Genomic DNA, 27689 nt, shown 5'->3' with positions numbered 1-27689 from the left:
CAGCCATCTTGTTTGTTTGAGTGATTCGGAAAGGAGGCGGCGGCCGTGGCGGTGGCGGGAGCAACTCCGAGGCTACACCGCACAAGGGTTCCCCCTTTCCCCGCCCCCTCCCCCGACCCTTTCCCCCCCTCCCCGGGCCACCCACCCCTCCGAGCTCCCCGCAGAGATCTAGGTAAGCGATCCGGCCGACCCCTTCTCGGGCTCCGGCTCCCTCCCCCGTGCTCTTCCCCGCCGTGCTGCTCTAGGGGCGCGGGCTCCTCGGCCCGGAGTGCGCCCCCGCGTGCTGCCAGCTCCCGGGCAGCGCCCAGCTCCCCCGCGCGCCCCGGGGCCCCTGCGTACCGGGTCCGCCCTCGCCCGGGGTCCTCGCTGCCGGGGGGCCGTGCTCCGCGCCTGCTGAGTGACTAATGGTTCCGCTGCATTCCGCCGCCCACAAAAGCCCCTCTCCAGTGCGCGGAGGTCGGACAGCGGGAACGCGGGGCTACGGGGAGAGGAGGGAGGTTTGGACGAGCCCGCTCTCGGACCTTGGCCGCCCCCCTCGGGGGAAAATGGCTGGCTGCGAAGACGCGGGACTCAGGGCGGGAGCCGGCCGGGAGGCTCCTGGGCGGGCGCGGTGCACCGAGTGTGGGGTCCGGGGTCCGGGTCGCGACAGGCGAGTGCTGGCCGAGGGGGCCCGGGGACGAGCCAGCCTCTACTGCTGTCTCCCTCGACCCGATTTCTCTATCACAGGTCTGTTTGCATGTTGGGGATCTCAGAAATTGATCAGGCTGTTTTAAAACACGACGGAGTAACCCTGCTTCCAAGAAACAGGAGTGTAACTGGTATTCCCCTTAACTTTCCTAAACTCCCCCCCCCCGCCCCAATGGTTAAGGATCGAGTGTTCTCCAGACGTTCCGAGGCTGGGTGGCCTTTTTCGTTGACAGAGGAAGGCTTTGAGAATGCTCTGCCGGGATAGTGTAAGGTGAAACTGTCGAGGTGTTCAACTAGACCAGGCGGCCTTCTTCAAATTTAAGAGGGAAACGCTGTGGACGGTTTCTTCGTGCTCTCTGATTTGTTAAGCCGTCTTCAGCGTTCCAAACGCATTGGTGTTTGAAGGGTTTGTGGAAGTGGCTTCTCTTTACTTAAAAGAAAGTTAATATTTGCTCTCCTTAAACTGTATAGGAAAAGCATTGTTGTTCCCACACCCCCTGCAAGGGTGCAGAATCCTATTAAAAGTCAAATGCCAGGGAACTGAAAGGCTGCAGAGTTTTGGAACAGACTGGAGTCGTTTTCTTAAGTTGTAAATACCTTTAAGGTTGGAAGCAACTTTCTCTGAGAAGGTATTGGTAAGGGTGTGTGTCTTGTCCAGTGTTTGAATTATTTTAGAGTTTGTATAGCCAAAGTTATAGAGGTGTTTAAGGAGTGGACTTGGTGGTTTTTTGTATTATGCACAAGCAAGTTGGAATTTCTTTTCAGACTTTAAAAAGTATTCTCAGATTCTGAGAAATATTTTATACTTGGGTAGTTGGGGAAACTAATTCTTGGGAAATATGTTTTTCATTCTGTCTTATAGGTATGATCACACTAACTGGGCAAGTCGGTTTTTTGTGACTACTGTTTGAGTCTACTTGGGATTACATGTGCTGTTCCATTTAATTGTCTTTATCCCTAATGAATATTATGTTCACTTTGTAGTTGATAGCTAAAAGTGAGGGCTATGTTTTGTTATTCTTAGGAGAGGTGGGGAAATCTGATTATGGACTCCAGGCTACCCTTGAAGATCCTCCTGCCTCAGACTCAGGAATCCTAGGGTTACAGACACCAAGCCCTGGCCAAACTTCAGACACAAAATGACTGACTTCTTAACCACTACAGATAACTGAGGAAGGGGTTAAATTTGAAGTAAAACTCACTGGTCAGTGTTACAAACATGTCTGTCTGTGTGTCTCAGTCTCTGCAGCCTTCCAGGCCACTAACAGACAGCTGTTTTTTATTTGAGTTAAGTATTGATGTTTTCCATAGTTAGCAACCTAACCTTTAGATAGTGTACTTTTCCTGTTACAAAGACACACACAGATCATAGTTGGGCATTTTGCTAACTTAAATAGCTAATGTAAATCAGGATTGTGTCTTGACTTCTAGTGTGGTAGTTTCAATTTTGGATCTATATGCCTAAGTTTTGTCTTTTAAATATTCACATAAACGCAAAGTAGTGCAAAAGCGAAGAGCCACTTTCCAGAGGGAATTTAGTCACTAGATTCTTAAGTATGCCACAGATACTTTGTGCTTATGCAAACGCTCCTAAGTGCATTCTGATGACCCTACATATTCTTAGCTTCCCATGGGGGACTCCACCAGCCACATACTTACTATGGCGATTTCTGTTTAAACCATTGGGGCGGGGGGGGGGGGGCGTATGAGAACTTTTTACCCAGCCAACCTATAGATAGGTGCCATTTTTTTCCCGGCATTCCGCCCATGATTGGGTCATTTTGGTTAGTAAAATACTGCTTACTTACAGTGTGCACCTAGTTTTCTTAGACACAAAGCTGTTGTACAATTAATACCCTAAAACAGTAACTGTGTACTGACTACTGAAAAGCTTCCTTTGACTCAGTAGGAAAGGTCTAGAACCGAGCCTGCAATAGCTCTGAGATATACATGTTTTCATGTAAAATTTGAGAAGGCCATTGTGCTTTGGCGCTGTTAGAAATTTGGCTCCAGGGCACACTGTGCACCAGGATAACAGCTCCATCCCATGCCAAGAAAAAAAAATCTGGACATTTAAATTCCCTGATACACCTTATTGTTTATGGAACAATGAAAAGGATAAAAGGTGTACATGTTCACCACTGACAGACACACTTCTAAAAACTGTTTCTTATTGCTGTTGGCGAATCTAAGAATATGGACCCTTTACATTTGAAGGGGCAACTGTATTCATAGACCACATTAAGACCATGAAGTCTCAGACTCGACCCCACCCCCAGTATTCTAAGCTATGCTGTCAAAGCAACAAAAGCTGCACTTCCATCAGGCACTTAGGAAGTACACTTCTCATACCCGTTATTCTTACATACTTAGTCATTAGGAAATTAGGACGAACATTGATACATACTTGTTCATTCTCCCTGTCTCCACACATTCCAGTATATCTTAATCTTGATGACTGAAAGTGTAGTTTCTGTCCAGAAAGCATGAATGTGTGAAATTTTCCTAAGACCTTGCCAAATTGCCCTTGAAAGAGGGTGGACTAGTTTATTCAGTCACTTTCCTAGTAGGTGAGGAAATGCTGAAGATGGACATTGGACACAAACGTGAGCTTCAGTTTGACTTCCTTCCTCTGCAATAAAAAGAAACTGCTTTAGTTCTGCATTAATGAGGATGTTCTAAATACTGTCCCCAACTGAGTTGCTTGATGCATTAGAAAAAGAGAAAAAGTTGGTTCAAAATCATGACAAGCTCTGCTTTGGTATCAAATGCAAAGGTCTTTTGCAAGGGATCAACAGAATTTAGAATCTCAAGTCTACGGATTAAACAGCCATATTTTGAAGTTGATATTTACTGTGGGGAAAGGAATAATGATGCTTATGGGTTTGTTTCCTTTATTCTGTCTGGTTGGCTGACTGCTGGCGGCAGTTGCTTTGGCCTCCCTTGGTAGAATGCCCCCCTGTCACTGTCTTCCAGATTAACTCTAGTACGCCTCTGCTGTGCTCATCGGCTACCCCGTGCCAGAGTCTATTTAGGAATCTGCCTCTGCATAGCTGGAATACTTTAGGCACAGTCCTCTCAGCAGCTGAGGTATTGCCATAAACTACTGACACCTGTTGAGACATACTAGCAGTTTTCACTTCTGGACTCTGGAAGGCTTTACAGTTTTTAGTTAAAAGATCAGATAGTATATCTGATTTTCTTAATAAGCACATATTTAGTAACTTTCATGTGGCCAACATTAGTGTAGCAAGTTTTTCTCTCATTTGGAACAGAGTGTTTTGGGGATTTTCATGCAGTACAGTGACTGCTAAGAACCCATTGCCTTATTGAATCCCCATAAATTCTCTTGGTTTGTTCATAACACTAGGGATAGTTGAGATTTTTCTGTAACAAACTTTCTAGCGCTTGAAATCTCTGACTTGCAAATAAAAGGCTCTCCATGAATATGGTGTGCATACTGTTCTATAAAATATTAAGTGGCAAACATAACTCAAGTATTATTTCATACACCACAGAGCATTTAACCTATTATATTCTGTTATAATATACATTAGTTCTTGATCTGGTGTTTGACAGAAAGGTCATAGTATAAAAAAGAGTTGATGAAGCTTGGTTTCTTGTTTTCCTTTGAGAAAACTTTCTACTGTGATTTAATGATGCATTTGGAACATTGGGCTCGGAAAATAAGAATCTCAGCATCCTTTGTTACTAAGTACTGGAATATAGTTCTATAGGTAATATCATTTTCTCTTTCTCCTCCGTCCCTCCAAACCTTCTCTTGTATGTACCCCATGCTCTCCTGGGTGTGTGCATGCATGCGTGTTACTATGTTACTTGTATGTATCTTCGGGGCTAATCGTTATTGGGGAAGACTTTCTCCTGCTCTCAGCATTCCTCAGTTGCCTCTTTGTCTAAAGTTGAGGCCTCATGAGGCCCTCCATCCCCATCAGTGTCTGCATGTCTATTGGTGGTGTCCTTGTTAGGATCATGTTTTGGCAGGCTTCATGGGTGTGACATTTCTAGTAGACAGTCTAATGGTGAACCTAACATTGCCCTGGCTCTTAAAGTCTTCCCACCACTTTCCCTCAGTGATTCCTTGGGCCTTGGTGTGGGAGTTGTGTTGTAGATGTATCGTTTAGGACTGGATTCCTTTCCGAAAGATGTGGCTTTCTGTTAATAGTTTGTTGTAAAGAGAAGTTTCTTTAATGAGGGTTGAGCTGTGTCTATCTGTGGGTCTAAGGATAACTATTTAGACTGTAGGTCAGGATTGTGCTGGTTTTTAGTAAAGTGGCAGTTGTAGGTTCTCCAAGATCCATGACTTCACTAGCCCCAGGGACTGGCTGGATTTCCAGTACCAGGCTGATTTCCCCCTTAGAGAGCACATCTTAAGCCCAACTTGAGGGCTGTGCTCAGCATCAGGATTTGTATACCAGTCCTGTACCTTAGAGCTACTGCGGCATGCTGATCATCTTTGTAGTTCAGACTGCTGGTTGCTTCCCTTTGGGTCCTCTGGCCCCGCCTCCATAGTGTATGGTGCCTTCAGTAATACCACTTAGAACTTAAGTGTTGACCCAGGGCAGCCAAGGGCAATGGCCGTAGATGTGAGATTTGGGGGAATCTCTTGGACAACCCTGACAACTATGCAGAAGAGAGCAGCTCTTCATGCCTGAGCTGAGTTTTGGTTAGTCAGTCTTTGGCTCTTGGAGGAAGCATTGTCAGTCCAGATGGAGATTTTTATGTAAAGTATTTATGTATATTTTTTACACCAACTTACATCTTATATGTCATTTTAGGTAGCTAATAATGATGTCTTAAAACATTCAGACATCCTTCTATATTATTTCCCTGTCTCCTCCCTAATTAACCCCCTCCCCATTTTTTTCCATTTCCCCTTCAGATCACTTATACCCCACTGTTCCCTCTGCTGCCTCCTTTTTCTTTGTTACTGTTGTGATTTCAACAGTTCCTCTGGGTGATACACTTCCATCTAGGGAACACGAGAGAACAGTCAGTGTCTGTCTGTCTGTCTGCGTCCGATCACTCAGCATGGTCTTTTCCAGTTCTGTGCCTTTACCTGCACATTACACTTTTCTTTACCACAAATGATATTCTTGGCATACATGAGATTTCCTGGCTCCAATACATATAAAACAAAGTTTCCTTTCATCAATAGAAATAATGGGCATGTTGTTAGTTATAATATCAAATTTTCATTTTAAAATGTACTGTTCTATTTTATGTGAAAATAAGAAATTGCAATTGCTCTTTTTTAAAGCTGATATAAAACATTTACATATTCTCCAGCATTTTTTTTGGTTTGTTTTTTGTTTTTTTTTTTAAACTTAAACCATTGTGATAAGGTACATTTTCTTAGTGGCTTACTAATATTTCTCATGGGGTGTCTGCTGTGAAATTTTCTTTTTTTTCCCCCTTGTTTTTTTACTGGATTTTTCTCTTTTTTACTTATGGTCTTACATATCCTAGATTAAGTTCTAACTAGATAGTGGGTTTTAACTTTTTCAGTTTGAGTTCCCAGCACTCTTTCATAAGTAAAACTAACAGTTTACCCACGCCATTATGGACAGTGTGGTTTTGTTCCTAAGAACTGTGTAGCCCATACGTCGGTACCTTTTGTCTAAAGGTGCTCTGGTTTGCATTTAAGGCTGTGGCCTCATTTTTTTTAGAGAGATTTTTATTCAGATTTAATTTGTTTCCTGTGCAGTTAATTGGGGTTAAGGTAAAAGGGGCAGATGGGATGGTTTCAGACTAGACCTGCTCTGTTGAGTGTGGTCGAATGAAGTGCCCATTCATCAAGAGAGCAGGTTGCGTGTTGATTGCACAGTGGTACTGTCCCAGGGCCCAGAAAAATGTAATTTGATTGTTTATTAGAGTAATTATTTGTGTGTAGCTCGTGAGGTTTGGATTTTCCTGTTGGTTTTGCATTTTGTTTCTGTTGTTGTCTGTTGACTCAGCCTTTGCAGCCCAGTTCGTTGCAGGGTTTAATCATCCTGTCTTTGACTTGTTTCTGCATCTCTGTGAAAAGCCAGTTTAGAGATGCCTGGGTGGCTGAGTTTTCCGCTTGGTTGCAGAGGTCCCTGTGTGTCTTTCTGCCGGTGCCATGGTGGACACACGGCTCTGTAGGGCTTGAACTGAATGCACTTGTTCTTTCTCTTCTGCGCTTTGTTTTTGAAGTCGTTTTAGCTCTTCTGTCTGCTTTGCTACTCCCTATTAATTTTAGAATAATCTTACCTTAGGTTCATGAAGCACATTGTTTTTTGCTCAGTGTGTTGAAATGTCCTTGAAACCATATGTAATCTTTACTGTACTGCCTAATGTGGGTTCATATTAGCTGTACACTGTAGGTACATTAGCTTTATCAGCAGTAGCCCAAACTTAATAAGTAACTGGATGTTCTTCAACGGATGAGTAGCTAAGTAGATTGTAGTTTCTTTCCTCTCATAGTGTCCTCGGCAGTAAAAGGAATGCACTATTAATAAATAGCAAGGTGAGTGAGTGCTGAATCAGAAGCAAGCCTATTGTGTGACTTACTTTATTGTCACTGTGTATATATACAAGACAGTGTCAAATGAAAGTATTTGGTTTTATTTGCCAAGGCTTAGGCATAGGGGGCAGGGGCAGGAGAGTCAGTTGTCTGAGAAAAGTGTTGAGTACATTGTACACATTCACATGATGGTGTGAAGAAGCTCGCTAATTAAGCCACTGTGCTGTCTTAGTTTACAGGCTATCACTATTGATCAGCTGTTTGTGAATCTATGGTCCTTCCAAAATTAAACGGCCAAAACTATTGATATTCTATTAAAGGTGTGTGTGTTTGTTTCTTAAAAGTGGGTCTCCTGTATTTCAGAAAGGGGCACAAATTCATTTGACAAAAAAAGGTGGGAATTTACCATCTTCCGTGAAAGGGGAAATTATTAAATAACATAAAACAAGTGTTAGGTGGTCTTAAAGGTAATCCAGGAGTTGGATAAGACAGGTTCCCACTGGACTGTGGCTCTGCCTTAGGTATATTGCCGCCTGTACAGTGCGCCTGTCTTAGGCTTTGGTTTGGTTTTGTGGTTTTATTTGTTTTTCTTTTGTGATACTAGGGATTAAGCCCAAGGCCTCATACGTGCTAGGCGTAAACATTTCTGTTCATGTAGATACTGGCCAATGAGCAAAAGTATGTCTGCCATCAGTAATTAGATTAGAAATAGGATTTAATACTTGGTTGGATTTAGAATAGGATTTTTGATGACAATCTTTAGAATAGCAATTCATAAAAGCAGTTTGACCCGTCTCTTTTCCCTGTCCATCTTAATACTTGGCAGTGGGCCTTGCCCTGTACTGAATAGGATTATACTGTAAAATGCTCACTGCACACCTCATACTCAATGTAGGAAACTAGTGTTTTCATGTTTTTTCTACGTCTCTTCAGTCCTCACGTGAAACTTAATCATTTTTTTTTATCTCTCCTCAGGTTTCTTCTTATTTCATAGCAAATAAGAAAAATGTTCTACGCACATTTTGTCCTCAGTAAACGAGGGCCTCTGGCCAAAATTTGGCTGGCGGCCCATTGGGACAAGAAGCTCACCAAAGCCCATGTGTTCGAGTGTAACTTAGAGAGCAGTGTGGAGAGCATCATCTCACCAAAGGTAGGTTTGGCACTGGTGATTTTTACCCACTTGTGTGTGAAATGAAACGTGTAGAAACAGTTGTCGCTGTATCAGAAGCAAGAGAAGCCTAGATTCTCCAGTTTTCCTTCACTGTTTTTCACCATTCAAGATATTAACGATCATAACGTATAGACTGGTTGAAAAATACTCTTTGGAATCGCTGTCCTGACCCACATTGGGCTGATTGATGTGTAAGGAATTGATCAGTACCGTGGAAGAGTGGGAGTTCTGGAGGATAATGAACATGGGCAAAGGCTCATCCTTAAAAGTTGTGAGGAAACATGCTTTTAGGTAAAGGGGCTTAGCGGTGTGGGATTAAGGTTGGTTTAACATTTGGTTGGTTTAGACTTAAATAGTTCATGAATCTTACTGGACTTGAAGGTATTCATGTCTTTCCTAGGACAATTTTAATTTGAAGTTTTTAGCATCATGAAGTCTTGACAGACAAGAAACAGTGTCAATAGCCACATCATGTAGAGAATCCTTTTGTGGTATTTGCTTTTCTGTTAGAATATAGTAGGTGTGTATAGTACACACAATATTGGTTTTATTGTCTACACAAGAGTAACTTATATTGTCTTGTAACTGACTAGACTCAGAAACTACGTCTACATCTCATTTAATTGTTGCATGGCTCCAGAGTCCTTTCTCTGCAGAACTCAAAGGATTTGAGACACACTTGGGCAGAGGTGAAGTCAGTCATAAGATCGAGTCTGCGGTTCTCAGTCATTGCTTGGGTTGAATGTGACTTTCCTAAGCCTTCTCTATTGGGATAGTTTACGTTTTGAACTCTTCTGTTCCTGTGTAATAGAGCCATTAAAGAGATGGCAGCAAAATGAGACAGTTGAGAAAGGTCCCTGGGACTCAGAACAGCAGAGTGAGGTGGCTCTGAGCTTGTGGCGTGGAGGGAGTTGGCAAAAGAAGGAAACTCCTGCCCAACAGCCCACCACACCACACCCCTGCCGAACCAAGGCTCATGGGCTAAGCTATACTGGACTCCACAGCACAGTGGTAAACCAGGTGAAAGGCCTGTTTACCTTTAAAAATACAGACAGACAGACATGGAAAACCTGAACAGTGCTTCAGTACGGTAAGGTATTTGCTTAAGGTGGGCCTAACCACATGAGTCCCTAGAACCCACGTGATAGAAGGAGATATTTCTGTTCTGGTTCGTCCTCTGGCAAACACACAAATGTACTCACTGAGTGAATGTAACTTGGGCACGTTCTGACCCCTGGTGTTGTTCTTTAACCCTATAGACATGTACATACATGAATATTACACTTGCGTATTTAGACTAACAGTTGAAAATAAATTTCTTAAAGGTGGCCTTTTTTTAATAAATAGTGCTAAAACAAATTGCATAAGCACATATGAAAACAAATCTGGAGACATACCTTATTTGTTGAAAAAATAAGTCATAGACCTAAAATGACTATAGTTTTATAGACCTATAAAACTAAAAATAACCTATTAAGACTCCAGAAAAGCCTATTTATATAAAATATGCCAAAATTTTAATCAGATGTTGATGAAGGAAATATACCGAAAGGTGTTTCCACATTGTGTGACTAAATAAGTAAAGATTACAACAACCAAATGTGGTCACATCGTAAAACAGCCAACATCTAAAGCCCCAGGGATCCTGTGTCGGCAGCGGGAGTGTGAATGTTTCTGTCACTTTGCACTGTAAGCCCAGAGTCTTTCTCTTGATACTTACCCACGCATAGTTGAAAACTTAACCTCTATATTTGAAGACTGTGCTCATAGCAACTTCACTCAGACTTGGCTCATCATACTATGTGTTTAAGAGATCCTTGGTGTGTGTGCTGATAAAAACTGCACTGCTCTGCAGAGTTCTGACTGTAGGGCACTCTTGGAAAGATGCCCTATAAATGCAGTGAGAAAATGAGGGGTGGGGAAGGAGTATGGCTGGGCAGAGTTAGGGCACAGAGCTCTGCTGCCTTAGCCATGACGGTGAGGGTATGGCCCTGTTCATTACGTTCCTCTAAGCCTAGAGGCACTTTCAAACCAGAAGTGGACTTTGGGTCAGCATATGCTGCTGTGTAGTGTATCAGTTATAAACGTATCAGTGTGTCAGGTAATACTGACAGTGGGCCAGTCGTGCTGGAGTGGGGAAGTGTATGGGAAGTACGGGAAATGCCTATATACTTATGTGTGAGTGACAGACGCTCTGAAAATGAGCTTGCTGTGGCAGACACTGGCTCTAGAGCTCTGAACAGAGCTTTTTTCATTTAAAAATAGAAGGCAGTTCACAATGAACATGTGCGCATGGAACTGTGTGTGTGTGTGTGTGTGTGTGTGTGTGTGTGCGTGCGTGTGTGCGCGCGTGCACGAGCATGTACAGGGCTTACTGAGTCTACACATAAAAGCATGTGCATGTGGAAAGCAGAAGCTGTGCGTGAGTGTACACACTCGCACCTTCTTATTAACTAAGGAAGGGACTGGAGGGATTGCATTCTTTTCTTTACTATCCATAAATACCAACTCTTGGCTTTAAGGGAGCTTGTTCTAGCATGTATACTGTGTGCACTACAGAATGTTGGATGAGAGTGTAGTAGCAGGTGCAGACAACTGCAGGACAGCACAAATGACTCAACATTCTAAATCATTTCTTTCTGGGTCCTTATTAGCTTTTATTGGAATATGGTGTGAAGCTATTTTGAGGTGACCTGAAACTGAGCATTTCCTATTGAGGAAATGGTTTATTTGTAGAGTTTGGTGTTGTTCTACCTTAACTGGGAGCTTCTATGAACTTTTCCAACTCCTCCCATTAGAGGAGCTAGACCAGGTACCCTTTTTTTAGCATACAACGTGTGACCTACCGACTGTGTTTACATCCTTCTGCTTGAAAGTATGTCTTGCCTCATTTTACCCCCTAAACCAAACCAGCACAGGCACTGCATTTTGGAAGTTGCTAATTATAGACACGGAAGAGGTACTGTCAAAATTTCAAGCATATTTTTTTAACAAGCATGTTTTTACCATAGGATTTGGGAAGCTTAAGTTCTTGGTATAATTTGAAGAACTATCTGGGGAACTCTTGAGTTGATTTTTTTTTATTTTTTTATTTTTTTATTCTTTGGATTATTTTACTTGTAGCCAGGAAAGCTCTAAGCATTTCTGTTTTGGTCATTGACACTGTGTCTGTTCAGGTTGTCATTGTGTCATAGAAAGTAGTGAGCATTGTCCTGACAAAGGGAAGTGTAGAAGGGACATTCCAAGGCAGAGCTGATTGGCTCGGGAGCTCAGAGATGACCCAAAGCCTTGGCGTTCTGCTCATTGACTCCATCTCACCGTCTCCACAGCAGGAAAGGGAGAAGACAGACGTTCTGCTATTCTCAGTGTTTCTCAGAAATTGGCTGACAATCCCCACCCTTCTTTCTCAGTTGACTCTGTGTGTGTGTGTGTGTGTGTGTGTGTGTGTGTGTGTGTGTGTGTGTGTGTGTGTGTGCGTGCACACGCCTGGTCCATAACAAGTTTGACAGACAGGTCTGAAAGAATCTTTTTAAGGTCTGAGTGTTTGGTTCTGAAACAAAATCATAATCCTTGGTGTGCTGATGATAAAGTCTAGGGAAGAAAAAGCCAAAGGTCTATATGAATAGCACAGGATACACACTTTAAAGTATGCTTTTCTCTAAAGTTTAAAGACAGTAAATTCACTACTGATATCTTACTCAGGTGAAGATGGCGCTGCGGACGTCAGGGCACCTCCTCCTGGGAGTGGTCCGTATCTATCACAGGAAAGCCAAATACCTCCTCGCAGACTGTAATGAAGCATTTATTAAAATAAAGATGGCTTTTCGGCCAGGTATTGTACCTTTCTTTCTTTTATAACCTGTAGGTTTCCCATACCACGGTGAAAACTGCTAATTGCCTGTTGTGGATGGGTGTGCTTTACTTTCATAGCAGCCCAAGGAACCCTCCATAGGTACCTATTTCCATCCTTAGACCGGGGCCCAGCCTCGTCTCAGCAGCTTACAGCGGCTGAGTCATCTGGTGGATTATAAAAGGTGGCTCAGAAAATACAGCTGGAGGGGGGCTGGCTGTTTTCCTGAACAGTGTCAATGTACTTTTAAAATGGCTTGCGCTTCTAATCCTAAGACATTTATTTCGTTCATTGTCATGTCGGTTGTCACTGTTTGGGGTAAGATTTGAATTTTACCAACCAAAGTAAATAGTATCTGAACTCACAGTTTTACCACGGATGAAATGTTGCTGTTTGAAATGATCAGAATATGGGCTGGGGGTAGCCGAGTTGGCAAGTGCTTAAAGTCAGCAAGGAGGGCCTGAGGTCAGTCTCCAGTGCCTATGGAAAAATGGTGGCATCTGCCTCTAATCCTTAGTGTAGGGTGGAGGAGATGGGCTCATTCCAAGGGCTCTCTGACCAACGAACCTTTCAGAATCTGTGAGGAATATGTCGAGGGAGAGGCTCCTGTCTCAACAACAACAATAACAACAACTTTGGGTGTATAGGAGGTGCTTTTATTTAACAGCCTGTGCTGAGGCTATATTCTAATACATGACAGTAGATTTCCTACTGTTCTATTTTTCTCTAATAAAGTGGGCTAAATAGAAGGTAATTTTTTTTGTCCTTAATACTTGTCATGTTAGTTTTAAACACTTTTATCGTGGAGAATTTTGAACATAGCTAAAAGTTGGTGGTACTTTTCCTAAGATAACCAACTCCTATCCTAGGGATATGACTTAGTTATAACTTGTGTTCTATAAACGTGAAGGGTATGAGTCTTGCACCCACATTATAAGAAAACAACAAAAACTGGGGTTCAGTGGCATTTGTAACCCCAGTGCAGGGGAAGAAGAAAATCCCAAGAACTGATTTTACAGAACATCCAGTGTAATTGTTGACTTTCAAATGCAACGAGACCCTGTGCAAGAAAGATACCAAGCAGTTGGAACAGTCTCCTGACCTAGACTTGGCTTCCACACTCTTCACAAGGACAGATTTATTGTACTTCTTTGTAACTATTGATACTTCCCCTGATAAATTCTATGGTAAAAAGCAGAAGACTAACAGTGTTCGATGGCATGCTGTTTTAAAACTTAGCACATAGCATATTCAGTACCTGGACTACTTTTGTAAAAAAGGGTGGTGGCTTGTGCCCACATGACAGTAGACGAAGACGTGCTTCCGTCTGGAAACACTCTGTGTGTTTTACTCTGACCCACATGTAATTTACTCAGCTAGACCTTCAAGTGTCTTCTCCTTTCCAGGTGTTGTTGATCTACCTGAGGAAAATCGGGAAGCGGCTTATAATGCCATTACTTTACCTGAGGAATTTCATGATTTTGACCAGCCACTGCCAGACTTAGAGTAAGTCTGTTTGTATCTCTTGCCTTATCATTTCCTCTCCCAGTCCCTCATCTTTTAGTTTAGATTGCATCTCTGACCCAGTTTTTGTTTCCTTACAGTGTTTGATTCTAAGGGACCAGCTGTCTGATACACATATGCTTTGCTATAGGAGTATGTTAATTGTAAGACATACAGTTTAGGAAATGGTTTTTTCTCAGAATCATATGGGCACCAACTTCTAACACAGCTACAATTTGAGAATTCTGATAGACTCAGGCAAGGTTCATGTGTAGCGAGAGACTTGTCTTGGTACGTTTTTTACATGGTGCTATCAGTAAACTTGGGTCTTGTTCAAGATTGTTTTTTCAAAGGTATATATTACAGTTATGTACTATTGTCTTAACAAACTACTGAAAGCTGCAACTTTTAAAAATACATATATGAAGACTTACATTATTCTGTAAAGAATACAAAAGTATCATTGTTTAAAACATGCAGTTAAGAGGAAAAAGTTACATGGAGATGATCGTTTTGGCAGAGAGCTGTTGTTCCTCCTTCCTTCTCCAGTCATTAAAATCTAGATAAGGTGATGTGGCAGATGTGACCATACCTTACCAAGCCTTTGGATAGCGCAGTTGACAACCAGCCGTACCGTCCTAGTTGTCAGTGTGCACCTGGGAGAGTCACATCTAAAATGAGGCAGACTAAAGTTTCATGAAACAGCCGGCTTCATTCAGAGCATCCAACAGTTAATACTCTGAGTGTTGTTAAGAGTGGCCTGGTGGAGTGTGAGCCTTTAATCCCAGCACTGGGGATGCAGAGGCAGGCAGATCTCTGTGAGTTCCGGGACAGCCAGAGGGCTGTTACACAGAGAAACTGTCTCAAAAGAAAAGTCACCTGAATAAAGTATCCAGTCACAAGGACAAGGGACTATGTAGCAAAAACGGAGGACAGCAGCTGAAGTGAATTTCTCTTTGCTACACCTGAGAGGAGCACAGAAACACATGCTGTGTTTTGAAGAACCTAAGGTGAAAACAATGTCTCGGAAATCTCACAGGGCTTCACTGTTGGACTGCGTTCCAACACCAGACCCCCACACTGATTCTCTGTATTTCACAGCAAACTGATTGCTTTTTGAATTTTTATATTGTGTTAGCTATGGCTTGGTGCTGGCTCTCAGCTTCCCCACCCCTCAAAATACAGCATTATGAACTTCCTGTCAGTTACTTTAGCCTTTTCGCTCATCTAATACCAGCTTAGTAATCGTGGGTCATTGTTTTATCTGTGAAGCTTGCGTCTTTAGACACCCATTATGCTATACTCAGTTTGGCTTGGTGTTTTTTGGGTTGGTCCTTTTCAAGTCTCACTAGTTAGCTCAGGCTATCCTGAACTCACCAGTGTAGACCATACTGGCCTCACTCACTCGGCTCTGCCTCCCGAGTGCTGGGATTACAGGTGTGCCCTGCCACCATCCGTCACAAGATGTGCCAGTGATTTTTAAATGTCCCAGTGACTCCTGCATGTTAACTTCTTTTTGGTTGAGGACGACATAAAGTCTCCAGACTACATTTAGTTGATCTGTGTAACAAATACCAGTCTTTGGAATTCTAGGCTTGCAAATCTCGCCATCTATTGATCATTTGTTTATGCATTTGCCAGTGGTGATCTCATCAGTGTTTGGCATTATGTACTTACAAATTCTATGAGATAAGATCATTTGTTAGTAGGTGAACAAGTTCCAGAAACACTAGGCAAAGTTGGGGTTCATATAGCTCCTATAAATTTTACCTAGTTCCTGATCTCTAAGTCATTACCAAATTACCTAAGGTAGTGGTTTTAATGTATGATAGTTTCTTTCCTGTCATTAATGACTTTTAAATTTCTAAATTCAGATTAAAATTGAATGATATTGATTTTAATATTGATACTTAATAAAGTCTTAAACTTCTCAAAGGGGTATCTAGAAGAAATTGGGGACTTTGTGAGACTTAATGTGTTCAATTTTGTTTGCAGTGACATTGACGTCGCCCAGCAGTTCAGCCTGAACCAGAGCAGGGTAGAAGAGATAACCATGAGAGAGGAGGTTGGGAACATCAGCATCCTGCAGGAAAATGATTTCGGTAAAAGCAAATGGCTGGTCATTAGTTATGTTTTCATTGTGTTGTTACATTACCAGGAATTATATAGGATACTGGGGTTACCATCTCCTGTGGACAGAAAAACTTCATGTGTCTGATTTGTGCTATTGTGTGTCAGACAACTTTGAACTGCTGTACCAGAGTTAGGGTTCTTATTCCTCCTGCTTGCAGTGCAGTGAGAGAACCTGTTATTTGAAGTGTGTGGAAAGTTCCAGCACTAGTAATGTCCACTTTTGGAGTGGCCGTCAAACCTTGTAAGTGGTCTAATAAGTTACATTTGTTTGCGCATTGCAGCACTTTCTATCAAAGTTGAAGTCTGAGTGTTAATTGTGCATGCTTAGTTTATGTTATGAAATCTGGTTTTGTTAGGCATTCCCCAGAGGTACAACGTTTACACCAGATACTTTAATATTTGCCACCAAATAAGACTTCAGGAAGCAGTGTAGCATCATAATTGTAATAAAACTATTGTAAAGCGTTTCTGACTTTTCACAGCTAACAACATACTTGGTGTGTTTAGGTGACTTTGGCATGGACGACCGAGAGATAATGAGAGAGGGCAGTGCTTTTGAGGATGACGACATGTTAGTGAGCAACAGCGCTTCCAACCTCCTCCTAGAGCCGGAGCAGAGCACCAGCAACCTGAACGAAAAGATGAATCACCTGGAGTACGAGGACCAGTACAAAGATGACAATTTTGGAGAAGGAAACGATGGTGGTATACTGGGTAGGTTGTTGTGCACGGTTTTTAACTTGCGTTTCCATGAACAGGGCGAGTCGTCTCACCAACGATCTCTAGAAGACCTGCCAGAAATGTTTCCCTTTGTGTTTGATTTTATCAGGTGCTCAGCTACTGTTTGTTTAATGTCTAATAACTGGATATGTGGGTGGAGGGTCCAAAGCTGACCTCAGACCCACAGCGGTCCACTTCCCTCTGTGTCCCAAGTGCTGGTATTGAAGGCATCTGTTACCACTCCTTACTATGAGTAGATAACCTTTACGGAAGTGTGAACTTAAGTGATTGGCAGCATTTTTTCAGATGCTTAGTGTTTTTGTTTTTATAAACTTCCTTGAGAGAAACAAATTGAATACAGATATAAATGAAATCCCCTTAGACCCAATGCTGTTTTTCTCTGAATTAGGTAATGTGATTACAGCATTTCCTTTTCAGATTTTAACTGCTACGTTTTCTATTTCAGATGACAAACTTATTAGTAACAATGACGGCGGCATCTTTGACGACCCTCCCGCCTTGTCTGAGACGGGGGTCATGTTGCCCGAGCAGCCTGCACATGATGATATGGATGAAGATGACAATGGCTCCTGTGAGCATCTTATGTTTCGGGATTCTTGGGGTTGATGGCGTAGCAACCGAAAGACAAAGCGGATGGTAGCACAGAACTACCTCCTGTAAGCACCCTTGACTGACATGGTTAGGATTGGTTGCCAGTTCTTGCTTTTCAATGATGGTTACTCGGTGCTGTTCCTGTGTGTCCATTGGAGTTGAACTCTGCAGGGCTGCCTGGCAGATGTCAGTAGTTTTCTGCACACCCATGGGGTTTGTCCCACTTTGTAAAGGGGGTTTCTTCTTCCAGTTGTAGAGTTTACATGCTGTACTTAAACCATGTTGCTTTTCCAGTGGGTGGGCCTGATAGTCCTGACTCTGTGGATCCTGTTGAACCAATGCCAACTATGACAGATCAGACAACACTGGTCCCAAATGAGGAGGAAGCTTTCGCATTGGAGCCCATTGATATAACTGGTGAGCAAATAGACCCCACGGTGGTGGAACGCAAGGTCCCGGTGCTTCCTTTCCCTGCCTCTCGCTCACACCTCTAGCACTGTCGGTACTCAGTTCCATATAATTTGGTGTCCGGTAGAGGAGCTATTCAGGGAGCCCCAAGGGGTGCAATTACAGGACAGGCTTGCTGTAACTGTCATAGTCTTTGGGAGTCCACATCCAACAACAGTCTTGGTCAGTGAGATGGCTCTGTGGATAAAGATGTTTCTCGGCAGGCCTGAGGATCGAAGCTCCTGCAACCCCAGTGCCTACATGGTGAAGACAGAGAAACAATGTCCCTAAGTTGTCCTCTGGCCTACATGTGTGCTCCTACACACATGCACACTGCTTTTTCTTCTCTTTTTATGTATTTTTAGGAAGAACATGGTGACAGTTTTCTGTGCACAGGATTCTAGTCAGTAAGAATGATAGCTCACTGGGAGAGGCACTGTTGTAGCTGGAGGACAGTTACACGGAGAGAGCTCCATCTTTATGTTACATACTTTGTGGATGCTCTTCTGTGAACCCTGGCTTAATATGTGACAGGGTGAGATTGAGCCAACCCCAGAAGTCCCTGCAGATGCAGGTGTCTTCCCACAGTGTCGGGTAGGAGCAGAGGGCTGAGGGATGTCAGGATGCCTTTCCAGACCGATGGACGATCAAGCGGCTCTTTGTAGTAGTGGTTTATAGATCATAACTAGTGCAGTAAACGCCACAGTGCTGAGACCATTTCTGGGCATCTTAGACTATAGACACTGAGTAGTTAACAGCACCTATAGATAGATAGCCTACTTCAAACAAAAGAAGTGTTTGTTTGTAATGTTATAGTTTCTTTTTCATAGTCTGAATTTAAAATGTTAGAACTAGCCAGGCATGCCAACACTTGCTTTTGCTTCCAGCACCTGGGGGGCAGAAGCAGGTAGATCTCTGACTTTACGGCTAGACTGGTCTGCATATGAAGTACCCTGCCTGTCTCAAAAAATAGTCAGAACTTGGCTGATCACTACTAGATGGTCAGGTCACTACTAGATGGTCAGGCCTGAAAACATGAATACATACCAGTAACATTCTGTAGACAGAACAGGTTACATTTATGAGTACTTGTGTGCATGCACACACACTTGCAGTAACAAATAGAAGCTATGGATTTAGAGGGAAGGGTGGGGGAAGTGATCTGATTGTATTCTCCAAAAACAAAGGTTTAAGAGACTGTCAGACCAGTGTGCTATGTATGCCATTTACAGAATAAACTTATGTGGACTTCAAGGTATTGACCCTTGAAATATTTTACCTTTCTTAAAATGAAAATCTGTGGAATGACTTAGGGGTTCAGCAAACTTCACTTGAATATCTTTGTTGGAAATAGTGCTTGAAAAACATCAGTTTAGGCATACTGTCTTCATGAGGGTTTGCTCCTAGGCTGTGTCTAGAAATGATTGAAGCCCAAGATGAGGAGAGTGTCCTAGGCCGGCCTCTCAGGAAAATGACCTTCTATTCTTTTATTCTAGTCAAAGAAACAAAAGCCAAGAGGAAGAGGAAGCTGATTGTTGACAGTGTCAAGGAATTGGATAGTAAGACAATTAGAGCCCAACTTAGTGATTATTCCGATATTGTTACCACTCTGGACTTGGCCCCGCCCACCAAGAAACTAATGATGTGGAAGGAGACGGGAGGCGTGGAGAAGCTTTTCTCCTTACCAGCACAGCCGCTGTGGAGTAACCGACTACTGAAGGTAGTGCGCTTGACAGGGTTTAGTTTGTGTGCGCTTTGTCTTCTAGAAAAGGTGATTTCTCAAAACCTTTGCTTACACCACTTTATTTTAGATTTCTGGTTCTTTCCCACCTTAAATCATGGCATGCTGGGTGCAGCCTTGCTTGGGTACAGATGGGATGTATAGTCCCAGGTGTGGGATGCCGTTGTGGGGAGTAGTGCACAGCACACATGAGTGTGCGCTAGCCCTGCCGCTTCTGCATGGCAGTCCTGCCTCACAGAAGTGCCCTCCTCAGCCCAGACTCACTGATTAGCAGTTCCAGCTTGTTTGAGTTCCAAACTACTGTAAATAACTTTGCGTGGCCCCTGCTGCTGGGAATGATGCTGTTAGATTTCCAGCTAAGATGTGCAGAGAAACAGCTGGTAGTACTCCAAAGCAGCAAGGTTATGGTGGCTGCTCTTTAGTGGAAGCTGTCAGATTGTTTTGAAGAATGCCCATCAACGTGTTCATGCTTTGGAAGGATGTCTTTATGAGTGGCAAGGCCACTGGTCACGTGCCTGTGTTTGTATAGATAATTCCCCGTGTATGTATCACTAAACTTAATATGCTTGGCTCATGGGGAAAAAAATGTAGGACAAGCTCATGTACCTGTATTAAATATAATAAACCCTGTTCGTTCATATGAATGCAGGGTAATAAAAATCTAAAATTAGTCTTTGTTTCAGTACATTTCTTATTTTTTTCTAGGCAAAAGTTTTAAAATTTGAGGAAAACCACTTCTGCAAATGTAGCTGCTTATAATTTAAAATATGAGGTGCTCTTTGATGCGAAATAATCATGTATTTTCCATGCTTGTTAATAATAAGTAAGAATGCGTTGTATGGCGGTGTGAGGAGTTAAACCATGTGCAGGCAAGCTCACTGTAAACTATTGAGCACTTTGACAGGTTTCCTGTTCAGGAATATGAACCGCAGGGAACGTGAAGGGAAAATGCTGAAATGTGCATGTCCTGCTCACTGATGACGACTTAAAACATCCCTTAGTGAGACAGTCCGGGTGTTGTCCGCTGTCCCACGGCTTTACAGTTGACGCTGTCCTTCTGTTCCAAAGCTCTTTACACGCTGCCTTACCCCACTTGTACCAGAAGACCTCAGGAAAAGAAGGAAAGGGGGAGAGGCAGAGAATCTGGATGAGTTCCTCAAAGAGTTTGAGAATCCAGAGGTTCCCAGAGAGGAGCAGCAGCCACAGCCACAGCCGCAGCAGCCGCCGCAGCGTGATGTGATTGGTTAGTTGTGCTGGGAGGGTTCCTAGACGAAGTTTGAAATGTCTTAAACTTCACCTGTTGTTGTCAGAGCAACGGCGCTCTAGGATGAAGGGGTGCATTTGGTTGGGGGATGGAGGTACACGGGTCTCCTCACCTTGCTAGATTGGAAACTCGTCCAGAAAGCTGTAGGACTCAAGGACAGGATTGGGAGAGGACCACTACAGTACTTCTCCCCAGTTAAATCACCTTTGTGCCTTACTGGCTTTCTTATTAGGGAAGTAACTATGTCTGAGTCTTCATATACCAACTGAAAAGCAGGTGGTTCCAAAATACTCTCAAACTAAGTTTTTTTCCTCGTGATAATTGCAGATGAGCCTATCATAGAAGAACCAAGCCGACTCCAGGACTCGGTGATGGAGACCAGCAGAACAAACATAGAAGAGCCGGCCATGCCCCCACCACCCCCTCAAGGAGTTAAGCGAAAAGCTGGGCAAGTAGACCCGGAGCCTGCAATGCCTGTAAGTAAAAGGAGAAGAGTGAGAGGTGGCTGTGCAGTTAGCAGGAGGCACTTAAGGAATCTGGTTTAGGCAGAGAAGAGCAAGGAGTGGATCTGCAGCAAAGATGGCGGCGTTTAGGAACATGGCCTTTCTGTCATGTGCACTCAGCAGAGACTGTTGACTGTGAATCATCTTGCTTCAATGTGGTCCCAAATGACTGACCTTAATCAGTCTGCACTCAGTGGTTCTGATCTGAACTGGTTTATATGAAACTTCTTCCGTCTCTCAAGTGCTGGGCAGGATTGGTATAGACTGAAAGGACTGAAGACGGGAAGCAGTAAGTGACGGATGCACGCCGCGGTTGCCGTGAAATCCTGCTGGAATAGACAACTCAGCTGAGAACAAAGCCATCCATCTGGTTTAGGACTTCGGTGTCTGTAGAATCACGTGAAGGGAAAGCAGCCTTTGTAACACTAGGCTCCTGTTTCATCAAAGCCACTGACAGGACAGCTGATTGGCAGCCTGGAGAAGTCTCTCTGCCATGTGCTGGAAGGGACTTGTCAGTAAGAGCTTTCTCCTTGGACAGGTCATATACACCAGTCTCTTCAAGACAATGCTCTCGAATATTCACCTGAAATTCAGAATGAAACAGTACAGACAGGCCTGGGAACCAGTGTCCTTTTCCATGTTACCTGCTGCTGAGTCCACAGGTCTTTCTGGAAGATCGTGGGGTGGATGTGAAGTCATTGTAGTAGCTTTAGAACAGTTGACCTGATCCTGCATGTTAGGGAAGCTGCCATTAAAACCCACATCTTGAATTTTGTCCTTTTATCTGTTAAGCCTCAGCAGGTGGAGCGAATGGAAATGCCACCAGCAGAGCTTCCTCCAGAGCCTCCAAATATCTGTCAGCTGATACCAGAGTTAGAGCTTCTGCCGGAGAAGGAGAAGGAGAAAGAGAAGGAGAAGGAAGAGGAAGAAGAGGAGGAGGTAAGAAAACTAAAGACTTTTCAGTGAGTAAATATTCCCATGCCTGATTTGGCGGAGCTTATTGACTGTATTTGAGCTAATCCATTGCTGGGCATCAGGGCGATAAAAGTGTTCTTACAGTGACTTGATGTACAGGGGGCGGGGGGCTAGGTTTGGGGGAGTAAAATGAATGAAATTATTAAAGAATAGAAATTAAACTAAATTCTTGGTGTAGTGAATCATTAAATTCTGTGCTGTTGTAATTCCAAGTTTTGCTCAGGAAAGGCAGGGGACTGCCCTTAGAGATTGTTGCTAGCCTTCTAAATTGCTTATGGCTGCATTTTATCATCTTGTGGTCAGTAGTCGATTTTTACTGCTATTAAAGCTGGCCTCTACTCTAATCTGCCTGTGGCCTGGAAATCAAATAGGCATGCACACTCCATTCATCTGAGTTTTGGGTTTGTTTTAATTAAACCAGAGTAAGACCTGGCTCATGTGTGCTATTGAAGCACTGTTTCTTTTTACAGAACAGAGATGTTAAACATGCTTCTCTTTTCTCTCCCTGGGACGTGTTAAGGTCCTTTCTGAAGTTTTTATCTTGCTTATTTCTGGATCGTTGAAGTCATATAACTTAACGCCTCATTTGACATTTTAATCATGTATCTATTTAAATCTTTGCCTTTAAACTTTTTTCTACCTTAACTAAATGAAGTGGTTAAACCGCCTGTCATTTGTACATTGATACAGTTTTACTAATAGCCACTTGTTCCTAGTCAGATCAGTGACAGAAGTGGATGCTTCCCTTTTGTATAATGTTACACTGTTTTACAACAGTTTAGTTTCCCGGTTGCTGCATTATGCTGTTGTCCAAGATCTATTGTGAGTCAGTATTAAAATCATGATTTTTGATCAATCTTTTGACTAGTTTATCCATGGTTCCTTGTTGGGAGCCTCAACACAGGGTCAGAGCTCTCAACTGGAAGCAGGGAAATCCGGAAGGTGCATAATAAACACAGACTACTTTTGGGGTACAGGCTGACAGGCCGTTAACGGTGACAGTCGTTTACTATAGAAACAGTCTGAGCTGCTCTGTAGTACTGGTCCTACCACAAAGGTAGCATCCAGCATTAATTAACCTTTCCCAGTATCTAGATTTGCTGTGTTTTATTTATACAGCTTTATATAATTGAAAGAAACATGGTACTTAATGTGGTTTGAGTCCTGGCAGAAGGTTCTTAACTAGGGGACCTGCAACAATCCATGTTTATAACTGTAGACCATTGCAAAGACATTATGTACAAGTGTTTGCTTATAAGAGTTATTCTTTGTGATCAGAGTTCATAGCAGATGGCAACTGATTTTGAAAAAGCAAGATGGCAGTTTTCTGTTGAGTCCCACTGTTAATCAGCAGGTTTCTGGATATGAAGAAGTTCTCATTTCAGCAGGCAGGTTTTTCAATTCTAGTGGCCACTTGTTTCAGGACGAAGATGCTTCAGGGGGTGATCAGGATCAAGAAGAAAGGAGATGGAACAAAAGGACTCAGCAGATGCTTCATGGTCTACAGGTATGCCAGCATAGTCTACAAAGACTCCTTTCCCAGAAAGCAAGTATCTTAATTGCATACATGAAGTGTTAAGCCAGGAATAACCTAGAGTGTGTAACCATGGTTATCCTAAGAAGCAGACTGTGGTTCAGTGATTCAGAGTGCACCGGTGTATAGAGTGCCAGATGTCAGTAACAGCTCAGTGTTCCAGAATCAGATGAGGTTTGAGCACCCACAACACTTCTGTCAATTGACTTCATTTTGTCCAATGAAGGAACGGTTGATTCTTGGGGTTTGGGGTTTTGCTGGGCTGGGTTGGTAATGGTTTTTTCACTTTAAAATCCGCTGAATTTGGTTTTGCTATCTCACATCTATATTGTAGCAACTTCGCTTACCTTTTGGACTTTTTGTGTCTTTAGATACATGCTGTGGCTTACCTTTCTGACGAGCATGGTGGCCACTTGCATAACTTCACCGGTGTCCTGGCTCCGGCCAGATGGAGCTTACTTTTGCCAGTGCCAAAATCGCATCCTCCAGCTGCTACTTTATTGTGAGTCGCTTGAATTCATCTGCTTTCTTTGTTTTATTTCAGCGAGCTCTTGCTAAAACTGGAGCAGAGTCTATCAGCTTGCTTGAGCTATGTCGAAACACAAACCGGAAGCAGGCAGCAGCAAAGTTCTACAGCTTTTTGGTTCTTAAAAAGCAGCAAGCCATCGAACTCACCCAGGAAGAGCCTTACAGTGACATCATTGCAACACCTGGACCAAGGTTCCATATTATCTGAGGAGCTAGATGTGTTAGAGCTAGTGTGAACTCACTAGTGCATACAAATTGCCCCCATGTGTAGGGCACCAAAACCCTTTAAGAAAGTTTTTAGATTTTTGTTTGTACAAACCCTTTGCCTTTCTTTCTTCATTTCCCCCCAGTGTTTCTAATTTTGCCCACCATCTTTTAAGGGAAACTGGTCATTGGGTTGAGTCTGTATTCCTGGAGAAGACAGTACCCATGGACCCAGAAGACTTAACAGTTCAGAGCAGACGTGTGCAATATTGGTGCATGTGAGAATATGGAGTAACAGTCAAAAGTCCCCATTTTTATGTCACTTTTCCATTGCTGTGTTGAAAAGGAAAACCTGCCTAGGAAAATGCCTGACATTTTAAGAACTGTGCTGTGAGTCCCTTGACAGGAAGAGAAGAATGTCTTCCCATCCTTAACCAGCAGTCTGGCTGGCCGCTGTACCTAGGGATAGTATGCGAAGCTTTGTGCTTGTCTTTTTGATCATGTTTTAAAGTCAGTCCATGATGAGCTAGAATTTGTGAGTTTGTGCTGACCGATGCTCTTCGATTACTGTGTTCTGAAATCATTCCGTGAGTCCTAGGAACTCTCACACTAGCACAGCTCAGAACCATCAGACTTGTACAGTGGCGTGACTCTCAGGGGCTGCAGATCACTATCGAAGGTGTTTGGATGTTTGCTTGAATATGAGATCATGAAAATAGAAATTACCTGCCTGCCAAAAGGCGGGCCAATGAAAAACTATGCCAGATTGACTTCCTTTAAGCAAACAGTGCTGTAAAAACTAATGGCTTCTCTGATATTTATTATAAATATTAGTACTGATCTTTTTCCAATGCTGCACACTCCTGTATTTGAAACTTTAATAAGTTCGCAACTGTAATCCTGTATCAGTTTCCTATAATTTAAATGGAGAAAAACATCCTAATAAAGGCTTTATTATTAACAGACCAGATAGCACCAGAAATTATGTGACTATATAAATATCAAAACATGTGTTCACATTGTAGGACAAAATTATGTTGAAAGTTCTAGCTTAAATGTTGGCACTTTTATGGGGGGGGGATCAGTTTTAAAACTAAGACTTCCATGTATACCCAGTAATTTAAAATTATGTGAAATATTTTAAATTTGTGAACTCGTAATTACTACTTTAATGATTCAGTTTCTTGAGAATGGTAAGTGTATAAAGTTGCTCTTGCGGTCTTTTTTTCAATACAACGTGCCTGCAAACCATGGATATCTCTTTGTAAAAAGACGCTGTAGATAACTGAGTGTTTGATTATAGGAAGGTCATTAGTTTCTTGTTACAGTTTGTTAGTCCGTTTTTGTCGCTTACTGGGTTTAATATTGTTCTTGAAAATAGTCGATGCTATGTTATGTATAACTTTTCTAATAAAAGTTGTGTTTCAAGCTGTACATTTTGGGATATACTCAGTTGGTGATACATCACAAGAAAAATGTTGACTGAAAAAGTTACCATGGCCAAATATTTCATCTGTTTTACCTAGAGATAGATAGTTCATGCTAATTAAGTGAATGTAAGTTCCATAGTTGCATGAATAATGGTGACCATTGTCTGACAGCTTGTGTTGAAAGGCAGCAAGGAAGAGTGCTTGGAGTCCATACATAAAGCAAATTCTGTGCTTTCTTAAAGGTTATGTTCTGACAGGGAGGCAAGTCACAGTAAGCTGAAGTCATAGGTCCAGGAAGTAAGCAGTATTAGTGCGGGGTCGTCAGTAAGCCTCTTTGAGAAGGTGAGTTTCTGGGCAAGAAAAGATTTGAGGGTTTAAACCAGGGAAGGGTGTCAAGGGTTGTAGAGGGGCCTAGGGACAGGGAAAGAGTGACCAGTATAGCGAGAGCTGTAATGGGGGTATTAATAGGTAGAGTAAACGCTGCCGAGACTCAGGTTTTGTGTGTAATACTTTTAGTCACATGCCCTGTGAGCCTTAGGACAGACTGCCAGATGGCCTACTCCCTGCAAGTCAGTCTTAGCTTCCTGCATGGAAGGAGCATGCAGAGCTTGCGAGCAGTCTTTGGCACCATGCCGCTGATGCCTGAGTCTGAGAAAGTGCTGCCTAGGAGAATTCCTATTTGCAGTTTAGGTGAACCAGGATCTGAAACCACTCTGTACAGTGTGTTGGTATTCTTGATACATTTTGGTCTTGAAGTAAAACTAGGTATTCAATAAATAATAGCTCTCGTGAGAACGTTCAAAACAAGAAACTGACCTAGACTGTTCTCAGGACTGATAAGGGAGTGTTAGGGCGACTGGAAAGCCTGAAGGTATCTGTCTCCTCCTGGGACTTTCTCTGAGCACATTGCCTGTGCTGTCTGCAGGATGAATTGCTTGTGCAGGCAGTAAGGGCTGCTTACCTTTCAGATTTCAGCTGAGGGTAAATTCCTCTGGGGAGATTGTGCTGACACGAGCCCTGTGCTACCCTAGGTCAGGCTTTCTGCTTGAGTGCTCTTTAGGCTCCCAGAAAATAGCAGATGACATGCATAATTGGCAACACTTGAAGCTGAAGTTTCCCAAGCTCAGAATTCTCAGGGCTGCTCCTTCAATAGTCACCTGTGATAAAAACTTAGCCCGAAGGCAGGTTGGCCACCCACGCTTCATAGAAATACATAAAAGGATCAGATGATAATGTTTCCTCAGCTTGGCCGCCTGAGTGAGTTCCAGGACAGACAGCTAAATGAAAAGTGGGCAGTTGTCCACCAGCTGGTCCCTACAGCCACCAAAAACCTCCCGAAGAAGTGGGAAAGTGAGTGTTTAAAACACGAGAGCCTTGAGGGGTACTTCAAATTCAGAACACACCTTCATGTGGGTGGCAGAAATGTCAGGTCAGAAAACTAAGACTAGGTCTCACTATGATCCATTTCTGAAAGAGATGAGGTCAGTATGTTAAAGAAGAGATACCTTCGATAGCACATCTGTTCATAGCCAAATACGGGAACACGGCCGTAGGTGCCCATTGACAGATCGCTGCATAAAAGATGTATATGACCATGGTAGAACATTGAATCCTAAAATGGAAAATCTCATCACGTGAACCGCGTAACGTCGGGTGCATCTCGTTAGACTTAAATAAGATCAGCCCAGTCGGCACATAAGCCTAGAGTGGGAAGGTGTTTGTAAGCCCTACCCTCAGCTGAAAAACTGGACAATTGATGGCTTCTAGGGGAAGGAGAGTTTTTTTTTTTTTTTTTTTTTTTTTTAAGAAGGTGTGGTTTCTGGTAGGTGGACAGTACTCCAGTAAGTGGCTCCATATCCAGGAGCTGCAAAAGTTGGGAGTC

The 27689-nt window shown here is 42.9% G+C and overlaps 1 protein-coding gene across 3 annotated transcripts; it reads left to right on the top strand.

Annotated features, from left to right (window-relative positions):
• On the top strand, positions 1 to 25811 carry RAD21 (RAD21 cohesin complex component). Of its 3 annotated transcripts, none has more exons than XM_080909376.1 (14): positions 1 to 172; positions 8168 to 8342; positions 12066 to 12195; positions 13620 to 13719; positions 15712 to 15818; positions 16357 to 16563; positions 17036 to 17161; positions 17476 to 17598; positions 19125 to 19348; positions 20438 to 20612; positions 20961 to 21109; positions 21929 to 22075; positions 23535 to 23618; positions 24190 to 25811. In XM_080909376.1, the coding sequence occupies exons 2-14, from the start codon at positions 8199 to 8201 to the stop codon at positions 24379 to 24381; spliced, it is 1908 nt and encodes a 635-aa protein (XP_080765502.1). In that variant the 5' UTR covers positions 1 to 172; positions 8168 to 8198; the 3' UTR covers positions 24382 to 25811. The 3 variants fall into 3 exon arrangements, with proteins under 3 accessions (XP_080765502.1, XP_080765503.1, XP_080765504.1); XM_080909377.1 differs by lacking the exon at positions 1 to 172 and adding an exon at positions 396 to 456; XM_080909378.1 differs by lacking the exon at positions 1 to 172 and adding an exon at positions 620 to 726.
• Positions 25812 to 27689: the final 1878 nt, after the last annotated feature.

This window comes from Micromys minutus, assembly GCF_963924665.1.
Source record: "Micromys minutus genome assembly, chromosome: 33".
NCBI lineage: Eukaryota > Metazoa > Chordata > Mammalia > Rodentia > Muridae > Micromys > Micromys minutus.
This window is presented reverse-complemented; position numbering and strand designations above follow the sequence as displayed.